This window comes from Pleurodeles waltl, chromosome 7 (genome assembly GCF_031143425.1).
Source record: "Pleurodeles waltl isolate 20211129_DDA chromosome 7, aPleWal1.hap1.20221129, whole genome shotgun sequence".
In the NCBI taxonomy this organism is placed as follows: Eukaryota; Metazoa; Chordata; class Amphibia; order Caudata; family Salamandridae; genus Pleurodeles; species Pleurodeles waltl.
The window spans coordinates 983157720-983174453 of NC_090446.1; the positions used below are offsets into that span (position 1 = coordinate 983157720).

General features: G+C 42.9%; 1 protein-coding gene across 1 annotated transcript in view; it reads right to left on the bottom strand.

Moving 5' to 3' along the window:
* Nucleotides 1-630: 630 nt before the first annotated feature.
* The window catches only part of GPR142 (G protein-coupled receptor 142), a 171226-nt gene continuing 155122 nt past the window's right edge, over nucleotides 631-16734 (bottom strand). Inside the window, exon 3 of the mRNA XM_069199791.1 lies at nucleotides 631-5248. Within this exon, the coding sequence (XP_069055892.1) occupies nucleotides 4368-5248 (881 nt within the window). The 3' untranslated portion in view covers nucleotides 631-4367. The remainder of the gene's footprint in view (nucleotides 5249-16734) is intronic.

Genomic DNA, 16734 nt, shown 5'->3' on the forward strand with positions numbered 1-16734 from the left:
TTCTCTACTGTACCTAACAGTGATATAATCCCCGGGACCCTCAATCCTTGTGTATTTGGGAATCAACAATCTCATCCTTACTCCTTCTGTACCTGAGCATCAGTGACATTACCTCAGGGACTCTCACTGCTTTTGTTCATGGACATCAATGATAGCATCCCAGGGACCCTCACGCCTTTACCTAAACATCAAAGATATTACCTCAAGCGCCCTCACACTTTAAGCACTTTAATCACCCCAGATACCCTCATGGCTTCTGTACTGGTGCATCAACAATATCGCCGAAGGACTTTCATGCCTGTATCTGAGCAACAGCAATATCACCCCAGGAACCCTCACAGCTTCTGTACCTGAGCGGCAATTATATCTTCCCAGAGACTCTCACTCTGGCCCTTCCCTAACTGAGCATCAGTGACATTACCCCTTTGATCTTCACACCTTCAGTACCTGATCATCAGTGACATCACCCCACTGCTTCTGTATCTCTCCCTCAATTATGTTACTAAAGGGACTCTCACTAAGTCTGCACCTGAGCACCAACAATATTGTCCCAGAAGCACAAAAAACAAGAATGCAGAGTGAGAATATCCATGAAAACATGTTTATTTGATATACATTTTCAGTCTTGTATTTCATGTTTTATAATGAACGAAATAATCACTCTCATTTGGAATAATTAGGTCGCCAGTCACATGCCGAGAATGATATGACACCGGTGTAATGTTGTACTCCTGGAGGCTCGAGGCTCCATATAATGATCTCAACAGACTGCTGGGGACAGAAGAAGATCCGGGTCCCAGGAGGTTGAAAGAAAAGGAAGATGCAAAAGCTTTCTTCCTTCTTTCACATTTTCTATATTACTAAATCTCTCTTCTTTTTTCTTTCTTTCGTTCTTTCTTGCTTTCTTTCTTTTCTTCACATAGAACTATTTGCCCTTTCCCTTTTTCATGTCTCCTTCCCAACTATTTTCCATCATTTATCAATGCTATTTGATGGTGTCTGGGTTTGCAAATTACGAAAACAGCAGACTGCTGCATAAAAGAAAAAGAGCAAAATAACAAACCCTTACAAAATGTTACTTGGTGAGAGGTAGAGCTTTGGTGCGAGAGAGCACGATCTATGCAGCTTTTGTGGTATAGACCACGTTCCACAAGTGTAGACGTGATGGCAAGGGATGCACGTTCATCATCCTTTATGCAGAAGGAGCTTGTCATTCGATGCTAACAGATGATTGTGAAAGGAGCTCTGGGACCACGTAAAGCCAGGACCAGCTATGTTAGTCGACCTATAGAAATGCACCACATTAAAGAACAAAGCCGGGCGCTCATGCAATTTACATCACATTACACATGCAGGCCCAAAGTTAACTAATGGCCTTTCCAACAGCAAAGTGTACACAGGAAAAAATCCACAGGAACCAGGTGCAACAGACACTGTCAATTTAGCATTAACCACAAGACTGATGTGTATGAATTGCGTTAGTAATGGCATTGACATGGCAGATTATATTGTGATAAAATCAAAGTATACCAAACCACCGAAATCACTGTTCCATTTTCTGCTTACTTCCGTAGGCCCTCATTATGAATGCCACAAAGGATGGTGCGATATTTATCACACCTGAAAAAATCCAACATCACAGGGTTCAAAATATATAGCGACTTTTACTCTGAAACTGGGACATATCATGCGGATGTTGGTCCTTTTTACTCCTTTAAAATCTAGCAGGTTTGACCTGCTGAAATGTAACGGAGGCTATTGGCTTTATCAACCTAGTAATTAGTAAACCCGGGCAAAATTTCCCTTATGCGCATGTAATCTAATTCAATTTCATGAGTTTTATGTTAACGTGTTATGCAAAAAGCACCATGGAGAAACTGCAGTGCTTTGGCGTGGGAACAATGCAAATGATCAGAATAAGAGTGGCTATTGTTCTCAGCACTTGTTTGCGGCATTTTTTGTCCTAGTGTTTGTGCAAAATATGTCTTGGATCCGAAATGAGTGTGAGGATGCATTTCACACTAAAATTTAGTGGTCAATATCAATTTTGAATTTTGCATATTTTCGCAGAATAGTTGCAGAATTTTGTGTAATTACACAAGTTCGAATTCAGTGAATTTCACACACCACTATTAATTACTGGATGTCATAAATTCCACCCAACTCAAAATTCTTACCACTGCTCAAGAAGTGATTCGAAATATTCTGGTCTGCTTGTTATGAGGGTCTTAGGTGTCAGAACACAAGGATGCTCTGTTTTTTTGCCCGATGAGGAGCATCGCTGTAAAGATGGGGACAGATTTATGGAAAGTGGCGCTGCACCGAGTGCAGTGCCACTTTCCCTGCGCCCCTTAGCACCCACTTACCGCCACCATGTGTGCGCCGCATTTAAAATATGGTGCACCATGGCGCAGGGTAGGGGGCAATAGCGTAATTTCTCATGACGCTATTGATGTACTCTGCAGGAGTAGTGCCAAAATATTGGCACTACTCCTGCAGAATACATAGGGCCCCAATCTGAAAGAATGGAACCCCATTTTCACGCCTGCTCTTGAGCAAGCTTTAAAAGTGCCGTAAAAAATGACACAATTTTTCCGGCTCCCCTAATGGGGGAACGCCCCCTTTGCACACATTATGCCTGCCGCAGGCATAATGTAGCGCAAAGGGTTACAGAGTGGCGCAATGCATGCATTGCGCCACTCTGTAAATACGGCGCAGCGATTTCAGCCTTGTTGGGCTACATTAAAGTAAAAAATAATTATGTTAATGTGGCGCAAGGCGGTGCAAGGGCATTATAAATATGCCCCTTAGTGATCATTGTACAAGTTCAATACATTAGTGAAAAAAAACATCCAGGAAAATATCCAAGGTGCAGGCAATGCGTCAACAAATCCAGAACAGTGTTAGCAAACCACGTTGCGGCAAAATCCTGTCTGCAATAATTTCACCCTACCATTGTCAGAAAATAGTCACCCAAATGATATTGTTTCCTAAACCTTAGCAATTATCATGGGAAGTCCACAAAATATACAGGCAGTAATACAGAAATCCACGGTGACACGTAAATATTAACACCTCTAGTCTAGGGCTTTGATGCAGCAGCACAGGCAATGTGGCAAATTCGTTGCCTTCCAGCAGAAATAAATCAGTGATGCCCAACTGTTTGTTCAAATCCAAAACATTCCTATTGGCAAGCCGCTAAAATGCATCACTCCTTGAGTTAATAGCATAGAGTGTAATAATGTAGCGCCACGAGGTAATGTCATCAGTTTGGGTGATAAAAGGCTTTGGCACAGGAACCTCCTAGTAAAACAGAGAAATGTTGCACAGAAAGACTCATAATAATGCCTAATCCTCGATCCTCTTTTAAGTAGTCCATCTTTGTTGAAAAATGGCTGCCTCCTTCTACAGTAACCTTTGTGAATGTTACCAATAAATAAGGAGGTAGCTGTGTCCGTTACAGCAAATCTTGCTTAGTCATCAAATAACAAGCTACTAAAATCAGTACTACGCCAACAGCTCAGAAATATATATTTTTTAATAGAAAAAAAGCAATCCAAAGTCCAAAAGATTCTACAGGTATCCAGGTTGGCTGAATGAGAGGATGTGGTAAATTGTAAATTCTGCACATAGAAATATGTTTTTCCGCCTTTCCATCCCCATTAATCCTCCTGCGGGTCTAACTGTTAAGTATGGCTTTTTCACTAACTGATCTTAAGATTCTGTCCTGTGGTGCTTACCGATGTATCATTGATCTAATCCTAGTCACGATTGGGAAGTCCCTGTTTCTTAAGCCGATGCCCCCTTTACACTGTCTTACAAATAGATCATATATACACTATTTAAGCTGTTCTGGTAAATAATGCATTCAAGAGGTGTCTAAATAACAAACCCATCAAAAATCTTGTACAATGCTGTAACTGTTGTTGATCACTTAAACCGGTAAGACATTCAGTTGTGCCACCCAAACTGCTTGATAATGGATTTTTGAAAACAGGTTCTTAATTCAATTATTTTTCACCACAAGATCTGGCATTTCTGTAAGCATCATCCACTAACTGAAAGCTCACTTTGAATCCTGATTTATGTAGATCAAGAATGTATATATATATCCCTCATTAGCATGTCCAGATTAGTTACACCTCTTATTTCATCTCACACCTTAGAGATATGGTTGCCCAGTCAAGTACCATAGCTCTCCATAGGATTCTTCCCAAAGGAACTACCCTTACACTGCGACCTCTTCCTCCTCTTCCTACACTGGCCATGTAATATTCTAGAAACATCCTGAAGCTACTCAGATAACCTAAAATCTTCCGGTCTGTGCTCTTGGTTAGCTGCAGGATATCTATGGTGTGTTTCCTCTTCTAAAGGGCAGTGCCATCGGGCAGGTGCAGCGGCTTTAGTGTGGACTCAGAGAAGCTCCCGCAGTGGGACGTCTTGCCTGAGCTGGTGCTGTGTGGCTTGCGATACCCCAGCACCTCATGAACCATAGCCCGGAAGCGCTTGCTGACAAAGCAGTACAGAAAGAAGTTGAAAGCTGTGTTCAGCAACGCCAGCATGTTGGCAACGTCCATGGCCAGGTGAGTCTTCCAGTCCTTATTGACGGATGACACATACATATGGTAAATGATGACAAAAGTACGTGGGGCCCAGAGAATGGAGAAGACAGTGGTGATAGCTAAAAGGATAGCCGTTGTCTTGCCCAGACGGAGCCGCTGCCCACTGGAGTCTTTCTTCCGTTTCAGTTTCCATATGATGACAGAGTTGATAATGAGGAATACTGTGCACGGAATGAAATAAATGGTGAAGCAGTGGACCCATTTCAAGATCCTGTCCAGAGTGCTGGGAGGTTGGAAGTCACGCCAGACATCTGACCACCAGTAGAAGGGGATGCCAGTTACGAAGGCCACAATGAAGACAGTAGCCACAATCTTGCGGGTGCGCTCTGGGTAGGAGAGTATGCGGTAGTGGAGAGGGTGGCACAGGGCCAGGTAGCGATCTATTGTCAACACCACAGTTATCCAAATGGAGGCGTGATTGGCAGCAAACTCAAGGATGCTGACTGTGTGGATGAAGGCGTTGGGAACTTCACGGTGGAGAATAGCAGTCTGTAGGATGAAGCCCACAAAGACGATGAAAACCTGGGTAAGGATGTCGGATGTGGTGAGGGCGAGGAGGTAGCAGTAGGAAGATTTCTTAGTTTTGATGGCAAGGCGAGAGAGAGCAATCGCTGTCAGAATGTTAACTAGAAGGACAATGAGACAAGAAAGGCATTATTAAGCAAAGTGGAATCAAACAATGGTGGTTAATTTCATGTGGTATGATTAACATAAAACCATTGAATGAAGGTAGCACACATCACTGAGTTGTTCAGAGCGTTTTGCCTTCAAAGAACTTTGCCATAATTCTATGGAAAATGCGATACACCATGCAAAGCTGCCTTCCTAAATATTTGGGCCACAGTTTTGTTAACGATTGGTACAATGTTAAATGATTTAAGACAATCAATACGACATGAACTGGTGTCATGGTACCAAACCTTATTGGTTTCTGGAGTAATGGTTCAGTAACAGCTTTAAGGGCAGACCAGAGAGTTTTCCTATACAAACTCAAAAAACACATAATTGTCATGGGCAAACTCCCATTTCCCGATTCACAAATAAAATAAGAAATGGTGGAATTTTGTACTTGACAAATAGAATTTGCTTACATAGACTTCTATCAATATGGTGGGACTTTCAAATACCACAAATATTCCAAAGAAGAAACTGAAAGCAAAGATTCGAAATGTTTCAGGATATTGACTGTAATCCCATGTTCAAGCACCACTGTAACAAACAGACAGGAAGTAACTTGCTTTCCTACAAATCATCTTAACCAATCATTTTATAAGATTCAAATCCAGTAGTCCAATACACAGCATTGTGATCCAAGATTGTCACACATTTTCCCTACTTATGCAAAACTAAATCTGCTTATACAAAACGAAATCTAGGTATTCACACTCAATGTATGTAAGCCACACTTATCAGATGCCCCGTACAGAGTTGCTCAATAAACCAATATTTCTCTAGCTCTTCTTTCCAAAACAGCTGAGTCAATTTAATATTTTCCATCACCATCCTATTCATTCTTTCTCCTAGGACATTCACCTTTGGGTTAAACAATGCTGTACATTGATGCTCCATTAAATATCCATTATCTCTTCCCACAATTTACTCCTCTATTCATTTTGAAGAGTAACGGATCTTCTCTTAGGGCCAGATGTATGACGTATTTTACTGGTCAGTCAGCCGTTTGTGTCAGGTAAAATGCATTTTGGGATGAACCAATCCCATTTTGCGGGCTGGTAGCTATTACTGACTTGCAAAATAGGATTTGCAAGTCACTATTAGGAAGGGGCGAGTAAAAGGTGTCCATTCGTAATAGTGAGTCGCAGCGCCATGTATGAATGTTTTGGAACCAGTATGCGGTCACAAAACATTCACACTTTGCCAACTCCTTGAAGGGGGCAGTAAGATTCTTGTAAAAGGGTTGGGGTCCCCAAAGGACCCCCTTCCCCTTCGTGAATGGGGCGCCAACATTTTTTCAGAGCAGGCAGTGGTCCTATGGACCACAGCCTACTCAAAAAATGAAAAGAAAACTTTTCATTTTTATTTTTGAAATGCATCAATTTTTTCCTTTAAGGAAAACAGGCCACATTTAAACAAAAACTGCTTTATTTAAAAAGCAGTCACAGACATGGTGGTCTACTGACCACAGCGGGCCACCATCCCTGTGAATGCTGGTTATTCCCAATGGGTCGTAAATTGGGACCTTCCTCATGAATATTTATGAGGTAAGTCCCTTGTGACCCTTTTGGGAATTGCAAACAATGTCTCAGACACTGCTGTACATCAGTGTTTGCGACTCACAATTTGCGAGTCACAAAACAAATGCGAATCATGAGTCGCAAACACTGAGGATCGTGCATCTGGCCCAAGGACCCTAATGGTCCTACGGCTCTGTTACACAGGCACAGCTCACGGGAGGTAAAAGGGGCGTGGCGGAGGCATGGCGCATAGCGGAGACGGTGGGGGAACGAAAAAATAAAAAAATAAAATAAAAATAAAATTTACCTTTTTCCAGCACCACGCCACCCGCTCCCAGCCTGCCCTGCTCAGAGCAGCGTTAGGATTGGCTGGGCGCGCCCAGCCACGGTGCTCCCAAGCAGACTGGGAACCTGTTAAGGCTTTCTCCTGCCCGGGAACACAGTGCCTGGCTGGAGAGGGCCTACTGTGCATGTGTGTTTGGTCAGCCTGAAACTGCCGCCCAAACACACATGCACTCTGAGGGGAGTGCTGAGCACTCCATCTCACTGCTTGACACCCCCATGGCCCGCCCCTTTTCAAGAACATGATAATAAACACAGTTTATTATCGTTTTCGTGAAAAGGTTTTGCAGCTGCTGCTGGCAGGGGGCGACGCTCCATAGCTATATGTCTTTCCTTTCATTGTCACTTCCTCTTATAGTATATTGCACACCTTTAATACCTTGTTGCTTTCTACCCATGGAAAACAACTTTACACAAGCTTCCATAACAGATTTTCCGTGGTCACCAATACCTCTTTAGTAATATTCATTTCGAACCCTTATGTGGCATCAATCTCTCCTGCCATTCTACTTATGAATCACTTGTTAACAGTTCTGCCTTATGTAGCATGTGCATGATGACCCTGCTGACATTTAACGCCCTGCGGGTACAATATTCCTTTTCAACTCAGCCAACGCACATATTGATATAAAATGCATTGTAAAGTTGCTTATGCCAAGAAAGTGCGTGCCCTGGTCTGTCTCAGTCACTCAGGAAGAATCAATGCTGGTATGTCGGTCAGCAACTGCAGATGGCGCTGATGTAGCTGCTAGGAGTGCCACATTTCCTGAATTAACTCTCGCATATGGACGCGTAAAGAAGCCGCCTTCTCCCACACCGAGAAGAGCGAATTTACCGCGTGGGCATAATTCTTTCAGGAAATGTGACACTGCGCGCTCGGATTTGCTTCACTTAGTTGGTATTTTCAATTGACCTTACATAGTTTTTAATATGGGGTGGGATGAACACATATAGGTTTGACTTACTCGAATGGGAAAACGATGATTCTGTTCTGAGGCTGGTGTGAAATAAGCTGCCAGTTGGCTGCTGGCAAAATTGACCTGATGAAGATGGCATCCTATGAATTGTAACGCAACCACCATTGTTCAAACCCTTTGTGCAGTTATCTTTGTGGCCACTGTGCTACTGAATGCAGTTGTGCTGCCTACGGTCTTCTAAAGCTTCACAGTGAAGTCAACCAGCTTATTTACATAGGTGTCTACTCACAAAGGCATATTTTGTCATAAAGTTGAATTTATGACTAAGTTTACTTCTTTTATGATTGCAAAAATATCAGAAAGGGATTCCCGGTAGGTGTAAGCACATTTTCAGGGCCACATATTTCTGTCATGAGTACAGAGATCTCTGCAGCCGTCAACCACATGCAAGGGGTGTGAAGTGGGCATTTCACAGCTTGGTTTGCCTTGGAAGTTTGGGAATGCCCACAAACATCAATCCTGTGCTTATTCTCAGGCTGTGATCCATGATCTTTCCTTGCCAGAAAGGGTCTTAAGTTGACCCCATCACGCAGCTGGCCTAACCCCCCCTTCAGGGAGTGATTGAAACATATCACACCCAGATCTGATAGATTGTTGGAGAAGGGCTTTCTCAGTATTTTCCCCTGCAAAACAAAATATAAAAATGTGCATTTCACAGGCAATCTATTGCTACTGCGTGGACTCCACCCCTGTGGAAACCTCCGCACACAGGTAATAGGAGCCCGTTTGGAAAGATGCGTGACCTTATCTAGAGTACTCCTTGAAATCTACACCTCAGACACTTTTCAAACATACTTCTGGAAATATTTTCTGAATAGAAAAAAAAACAGGGAAAATTTACATAGGTGGTGAAGTAATTATCTTGCCCTACTCTCCCTACAATTTCTAGGCCCAGACGAATTTTTTGTCATGCTGACATAAACTTGTGTAATTTTAAGCATTCCACTTTACACTTGTTACATGAAAATGTAAAAATTACTCCTTTGCTCTACGTCACGTGACTAAGTCCGTTCAGGTAAAACGTTTGTTGAGGGAGCATGAGAAGGTGTGAATGTGAGCAGCCATTGTTTGCAACACTTGTGTTTTGTACCTTTTTTAGTACAAAGTGTGTCCTTGTGTCTAACATGGATATTGTATAAAATGACAGATTTGTATTTTGCATAATTTCAAATAACTTCTTCAAAATTTTGTGCAATTATGTAAAAGGAAATTATACAAGGCAGAGGATTAACTCAACAGGGGAACAGACCCAACGTGAAGCTATAGAACCTTTAGGTTTTGAAAGGTTATAAAAATGAAGCAAATGTTTATGAACAATTTTTGAAATTATGGGTCTTCAAGATGCAAGATATCTCATTTCCAAGACAATTTATGATTCAAATGTCTCACAGTTCTGACCAAACGTCTGAAAAGCATAAATTCCACATTTTCCTTTGCTGGACCTTCTAAGATGAGGGATTCTGTTAAAGGTAAGACTCAAATTTTTCATGAGCCCAAAGGTCTGGAAAGGTTTCTGAAAGATTGGGTAAAACAGAAAATGGCTCATGAAAAGCTGATAACTCACTATTGACCAAGTGTGTCAAGCCCCAGGCCTCCCCTTACCGCCAGCCTATTCCTGGCGGTGCAAACCGCCAGAAACAGGTTGGCGGTAGGGAAGTCATAATCCCCAGCAGCGCTGCTTGCAGCGCTGCCCTGGCGGATTATCACCGCAGGGGCTAAAACGGCGGGAAACCGCCGGCCCCGGCGGTGCGACCGTGACGCTACTGCCACGGTCGAAATATGGGTCTCCGTACCGCCAGCCTGTTGGCGGTACGGACGCCACTTTAGCCCTGGCGGTCTCAGACCGCCAGGGTCATAATGACCACCTATATCTCTATGTGCCACAATCAGAGAAAGATAAACAAATGATATCTTGAAATGTCTAACTCCTCTTAAATTCCCAAGAGGTCCATCTTTAATTAAAGTCCAACTATGGATTCTTGGAGATGTTGTACAGGAGTTGCTACCTATAAACTACCGAGTCAAGGGTTGTCGATTGATTTTGATTTTTGAGTGATGAGAATAGTGATTGAAAACAAATTGATTCTATAAAGTAGTTGTAGTATTCGTCTGTATGATATCAGGAGACACCTCCTGAGGGTATTTAGACGTTCCTGGAGGAGAGAAGCCAGAGACATAGGCAGACTTTATTTGCATAGGTCACCACCATGTCGTTAGGTGAAGTATGTTAAACAGTTGGCGTGAAAGTGCATGTTTGACAGACACTGATATATACTTTTAGAGCTTATAATTAATGCAGATGTTATAGTTATGTGAACATACATTATTAAGTAAGAATTATGCCTGTCTAGTTAGCGGTAGTAGGATAATGCTTGTTATGACACACATTTGTATAACAGTGCTTGGTATTTTGTAGAATAGATACTTGGCCCTCTGGTGGGAAATCTTTCTTATCTTGGCTTAAATCCCATATATTAAGATAACGAAGGTTTGGCTATTGTGAAGAACAATACATGATTAATTAATGGTATTACATCTTGCATTATAGATATTTAATTCAGGCAGCCCGATAATACGTGCAAGAGGATAGTTTATCAACCTAGTCACTATGAGTTTTTTGCTGAATGCATTCTGCTTTGCAGTCTGTGAGTGAAAAGATTGTGGGTGATGTTAGGAATTTCATGTATGTATTTGCCATGGGCTGTGGTCAAGTATGTCTTGGAGTAGTGTGCTTAGGAGTGTGTCTGTAGTCATGTTTCTTACTAGTTGCAGGTATTGTTGATGAGAAGACAATGCGGTGGTAATGGACTTATTGTAGGAAGTGAGTGGCTAAAAATATGACTTTTGTGAAAATCTGGGTAGATGGCAGACATAGCTAACTGTTTTTTTATCAATTGTGGCTGTTTGACCCACAGATTGGAGATGTAGTGGTTCTCTTAAAAAATGATTTCAGTGCTAGGATGTTCAACAAATTATCGGCTCTAGCATTGCCGTTTTAAGGATTTTTGGGGCTCCGGGCAAGACAGATTTGGTGGGGGGGGTGCGTTGTCTGTAAAGACTTTGGATTTTATTTTTACCTATTTTCAGCTAATCTGAGCCCAGATGCTTCCAAAAAACTTTCAGAAATCGGGGTAAATCAAAAACTGTTGAACTATGCCTTGCCATGGGACCAAAATCCTTTAGATGCCATTTAGTGAGGTAGAGGTAGGCAGAGAGGCTGGCATGCAGAAGGGGAAAGAGGTGACAGAGAGAGTGTTCATTTCCCCAGGAGGGCCCTTAGAAAGTGAGGGCCCTCGGCAGTTATCCACTTTGCCCATGCCTTAAAAGATCTCTGGCGGGGGTGGCCCATTCCAGTTCCGCTATGATTTCGGAAACTCTACGTGGAATGCTGCTGAAGAGTATGTGTCAGATAGGGGTGCATTGGTTTGATTCCTCTGGTATCCCCTTTATTGGGTGGAAAGCTAGAGATGGGAAAGTAGCATTAAAAAAGAGAACGCATTATTGTTTGGGTGTGAGATATGGACAGCGAAACTATTAATTTTACTCTGGAAAAAATGAAACTTAAGCTGTGAAGTGAGGTTAGTTGTTTTGTGTGTAAAGTTAGTCACCAATAGTTAGAAGGAGTAATCCTAAATCTTCCTTGACTTGTTCGATGATTTGAGGTGAGATGTTCTGGAATTGATTGTTGTGTAAACCAGATATACATTTTTCCCTTTTATGCTGTTACTTGCAGATCAGCCATCATTTGTGGATTTTACAATAAATAAGGTGATGCCCCAAGACAGCAAGAGGTGCAGTTTGTGTTCCACGATGTAGAACGATTAATTAGTTGTTTAGAGGTACGAGTTTTGATCGCCTACCCTGATAGGAATTCAATTATTTGCATTAGAAGTTGGAAAGTTCTAGTAGTTAGCAGGTTTCACTAAGTGGGGATGGAATTTTGAAAGTGAGAAACGAAGTGTTACATTATCTTTGTTGTCTTTTTATTCATATATTGTCATTGAATTGCCCACCTTATTTCATGTTGTTGGTCTGTTTTGCACTCCTGATAGGTGCCTCGAGGTAGGCTTGCAACGTCTATGATATGTCAGTCTCATGTTTGTTGGTAGCCATAGTGGAGATTATCAGTCATTTATCCAAGGGTGTGCATTGGCCTGCATAAGTTGATTTTGCTTCTGAGAGATTCATAGTCAACTTTTTGAAGGTGTCCTTGGCAATTCTACCGACCACATAGACACCAAAGAGCCAACCGCAAACCTCTGTGTGGAACTCAGGGCCCCAATTTGCGTGTAAAACTGTCTTACCGATGCAAGTGGCTTCATTCACCAGTGCAAGATACTCACAAAATGTAACGTTGATGTCATAAAGCCTTTTTACCCCTTGTTACCCCACATTTGATAACGTGTGTAGGATAATCCACCTGATGGGGGAGTGGGTGTTCCATGGCCGAGCATTTTCCAAAAACTTGGAAAAATTTGCAAAAATCGAATTTATGGTTATTCCCAAACCCTGAAAAGTGTGAAACACTCCATTCTCTCATGTCTGGACAAGCTGTATTTGAGTCTGCATTGTTCTCCAGACTTACGGAATTGAGTTTACAATGTAGTACTGCAATGTACCCTTTATCCTGGACTCTCAATGTAGGTCTTTCCTCTTATTGTGCAAGACAGTGCACCAGTCAATTCAGAAACTTACTTTTACTCTGAATTCACAATTTCAGAAAGCTTGGTGCATCTGACCCAATGTTATTTCACTATTCTATAAATGTAGATTTTTCAGATGTGGATTTAGGGCCATATTTATACTCCGTTTGCGCCGAAATTGCGTCGTTTTTTTTGACGCAATTTCGACGCAAAACTAACGCCAACTAACGCCATATTTATACTATGGCGTTAGAGGCGAATAGCGCCAAAGTTCCCGGAATGTGCGTCATTTTTTAGCGTGAACCCCTTCCTTGCGTTAATGATATGCAAGGGAGGCGTTCCCGTCTAAAAAATGACTCCCAGGCCTTTACGTGGTATTTATACTCCCGGGCAAAAGAGACGCCCGGGAGTTGGCGTGGCAAAAAACGGCGCATTTGCGCCACTTTTTAACGCCTGCTCAGGGCAGGCGTTAAGGGGCCTGTGGGCTCAAAATTAGCCCACAGGTGCCCTCCCATGCCCCCAGGGACCCCCCCTGCCACCCTTGCCCACCCCAGGAGGACCCCCAAGGATGGAGGGACCCACCCCAGGGACATTCAGGTAAGTTCAGGTAAGTTTTATTTTTTATTTTTTATATTTTATTTTGGTGGCATAGGGGGGCCTTATTTGTGCCCCCCTACATGCCACTATGCCCAATGACCATGCCCAGGGGACAGAAGTCCCCTGGGCATGGCCATTGGGCAAGGGGGCATGACTCCTATCTTTACAATGATAGGAGTCATGTTGATGGGGGATGGGCGTCGTTAAAAAATGGCGCAAGTCGGGTTAAGACGATTTTTTCGACGTAACCTGACTTGCCCCATTTTAAGACGCCCATGCGCCATTTTCCCCCTACGCCGGCGCTGTCTGGTCTACGTGGTTTCTTCCCACGCAAACCAGGCAGCGCCGGTCTGATTGCGCCGTCTAACGCCATTCCATAAATACGGCGCCCGCATGGCGCTTCAGAATGGCGTTAGACGGCGCAAAACTTTTTGACGCTAAACTGCGTTAGCGCAGTTTAGCGTCAAAAAGTATAAATATGGGCCTTAATGTTTTCGGGGTTCAATTTCAATCAGATACTATTGTAAACCAAGAGATCCACTGATCCACTTTCCCCCGTTCCGTTGTTTTTTCAGGTGCCCCTTCAGAGTGCTATGTAAGGGATGCTTTTGCCCTATCGATACTAAGGGCCAGATGTAGCAAAGGGTTTTACCAATTTTGTGTCTATGGGAAAATGTGTTCGTACATATGGCCCTAAGTTCCACGGTTTAATAACAGCGCATTTAACAAATAGATACACTATTTTCCGCTGTGTCATTTGAACACTGTGATTGTTAAATTATTCATTACTGTGCTGATGGCTAAGACTAGATAGTTGATTAGCTAAGAGTTTATTTCTAATTGAAAGAGGGATTTCCTTGAGCTATAGACTCTAGGGTTCAAATCGAGTCAGAGGAGAAACGAAAACGTAATAAAAAATGAGCAATGACTAAACTCTGTGTGAAAAATCCACCTGAAGCAAACAATTAGGCAAATGACAAACAGACGCCTAACAAAATAAAGGTGCATGAGCACCAGCAACCATCTCTGGCCCGAAATATAGCTCCAGAAATAGCGCATGATCTCACTGGAGCAGTGCTTAATTTGTATACAAAAAACGTGCCCCTGCGGAAAGCTCTCCTTTGAAACACGCGGCTGCAGCAAACAAATGTGCGAGCACAAATACTGAGGCAGAATAATCCTAAAGCTATCTCGGGCCGCTTTAATCCATTTACAGCCATTCCCTGCCCCTTCTCCTCACTCTTGCAGCTTTCTGCTTTCTCCCTTTGTGCGCCTTTTCGCTTTTCTCTTCCTCTCTCTTTCCCATATGCGTCTTTTGCCCGCAGTAAATGCTTGAGGCAGAAAAATAAGTGCCAGCACTCAGAAGTAAGTGCCGGGGCCGCGCACCGGAAACCACTGGCTAAAATTAAGCACTGCACTGGAGTAGCCAGTTAGGCAAACGTTAGTGAGGTTTTGGGCTGGGGAATCCCAGTCTGAGCATTTTGTTTTTTTTAGCAATGTCAAGTTAAGATACAAATCTTCAGCACCTTGAAAAAATCTCCCCCTTGCACCACAACGCCTGAGTCCTCCCAGAAACCGGAGCATATAGAAAAATGACAGAAGTGTACCTCCTTCTTCAGCTGTAGTCCCATGAGGTGACGAGGAAGATGCTGAATGAAAGACTTCACTGTACAACATATGGTAATTAAGGCTAGGAAAAAACATGTCTCTCTGACTCCCAGGGGCTCAATCTTGCCTCCCCATTATGTCGTCAACAATGTGCTATGACTTCCAGCTACATGACCTGATCCCTGCCACTGTGACCCACATCCCAACTCGATTTGAATTGCTCCTTCAACCCCTCTCACCCTCAGCTGCTTCCGTGCCTCTCCTTTTCCCACTTTCATTGTGCACCATCTGAACATCCCTTACTGATGACCAACAGGTAATCTCAGTCGGTCCCATGAATAATAAAGTTTTAGTGAGGATCATTCCATTCACAAAACACCTTCCTCCCTTCATCTTTCTTGTGCTTTCCTTTCTCTCCAGATCAATTTTATTAACTCTCCTGTCTGAAATGAAATGAAAACTTTGAGGCAGCTGCAGGGTGGCATGGAGAGCTATACAGCATAGAAGCCCAGACACATGCTCACTTTGTTTGCAATTTTGCCTCTGCAATCCTTGGGTTAAAATACATTCCCACTCCATCATGTCATTGGAGGTCAATGGAGCTGTCCATGAGACCATGCTCTATTCTCATCTCTGAACTGGTGATCTAATTTGGTTGTATGTGCCTTCAGTTCTGCCATCATTCATCTATATTGCAAAAGGTTGGTCCATGTTGTTTTCTGAAGGGTTCTCTTTAATTTACCTTAATGCTATAGCAGCATCGCACGTGGATAGTAACGCATGAAATGTGAATGTGAATTAAATGTAAATATGAAATTCCCTTGCGGCGTGGGGTACATAAAGTGCAAACCAACACTATCCCAGTTGTTTGCAAGCATAATCAAGTGTTTATGAAACCATTCTGTGAAACATAAGTGCCATCTGTAGGAAGTTGGCTATGTATATACTATCTCAAAGTGAGCGATAGTGTGCACAGAGTCCAATGTTTCCCCTTAGAGGTTGACAGTGTCAAAATTAAATAATAGTATTGCTCTATTTTGTGGTAGTGTGGTCAAGCAGTAGGCTTATCAGAGGGTAGTGTTAAGCATTTGCTGTACACACACAGGCAATAAATGAGGAACACACACTCAAAGACATAACTCCAGGCCAATAGGTTTTTATATAGAAAAATATATTTTCTTAATTTATTTTAGAACCACGAGATTCAAATTTGAGGTAAGTACATAAAATGCAAGGTACTTCACAAGGGTAAGTATAGGACTTTGATTTAAAACAGTAGTACACATAGTTTTGGTTAAAATGGCAAATAGCTATTTTAAAAGTGGACACTGCAAAAATCAACAGTTCCTGGGGGAGGTAAGTATTGGTTAGTTTTTCAGGTAACTAAAGCACTTACACAGTCAGTCTCCTGGGCATAGGCAGCCCACCGTTGGGGGTTCAAGGAAACCCCAAAGCCACAGCACCAGCAACACAAGACCGGTCAGGTGCAGAGGTCAAAGGAGGGCCCAAAACACATAGGCGCCTATGGAGAACAGGGGTGCTCCGGTTCCAGTCTGCTAGAAGGTAAGTACATGCCTCCTCGGGGAGCAGACCAGGGAGGGTTTGTAGAGCACTAGGGGACACACACACAAGCACACAAAACACACCCTCAGCGGCACAGGGGCGGCCGGGTGCAGTGTGCAAAGTAGGCATCGGGTTTTGTATTGAAAACAATGGAGGGACCCTGGGGTCACTCTGGTGGTGCAGGCAGGGC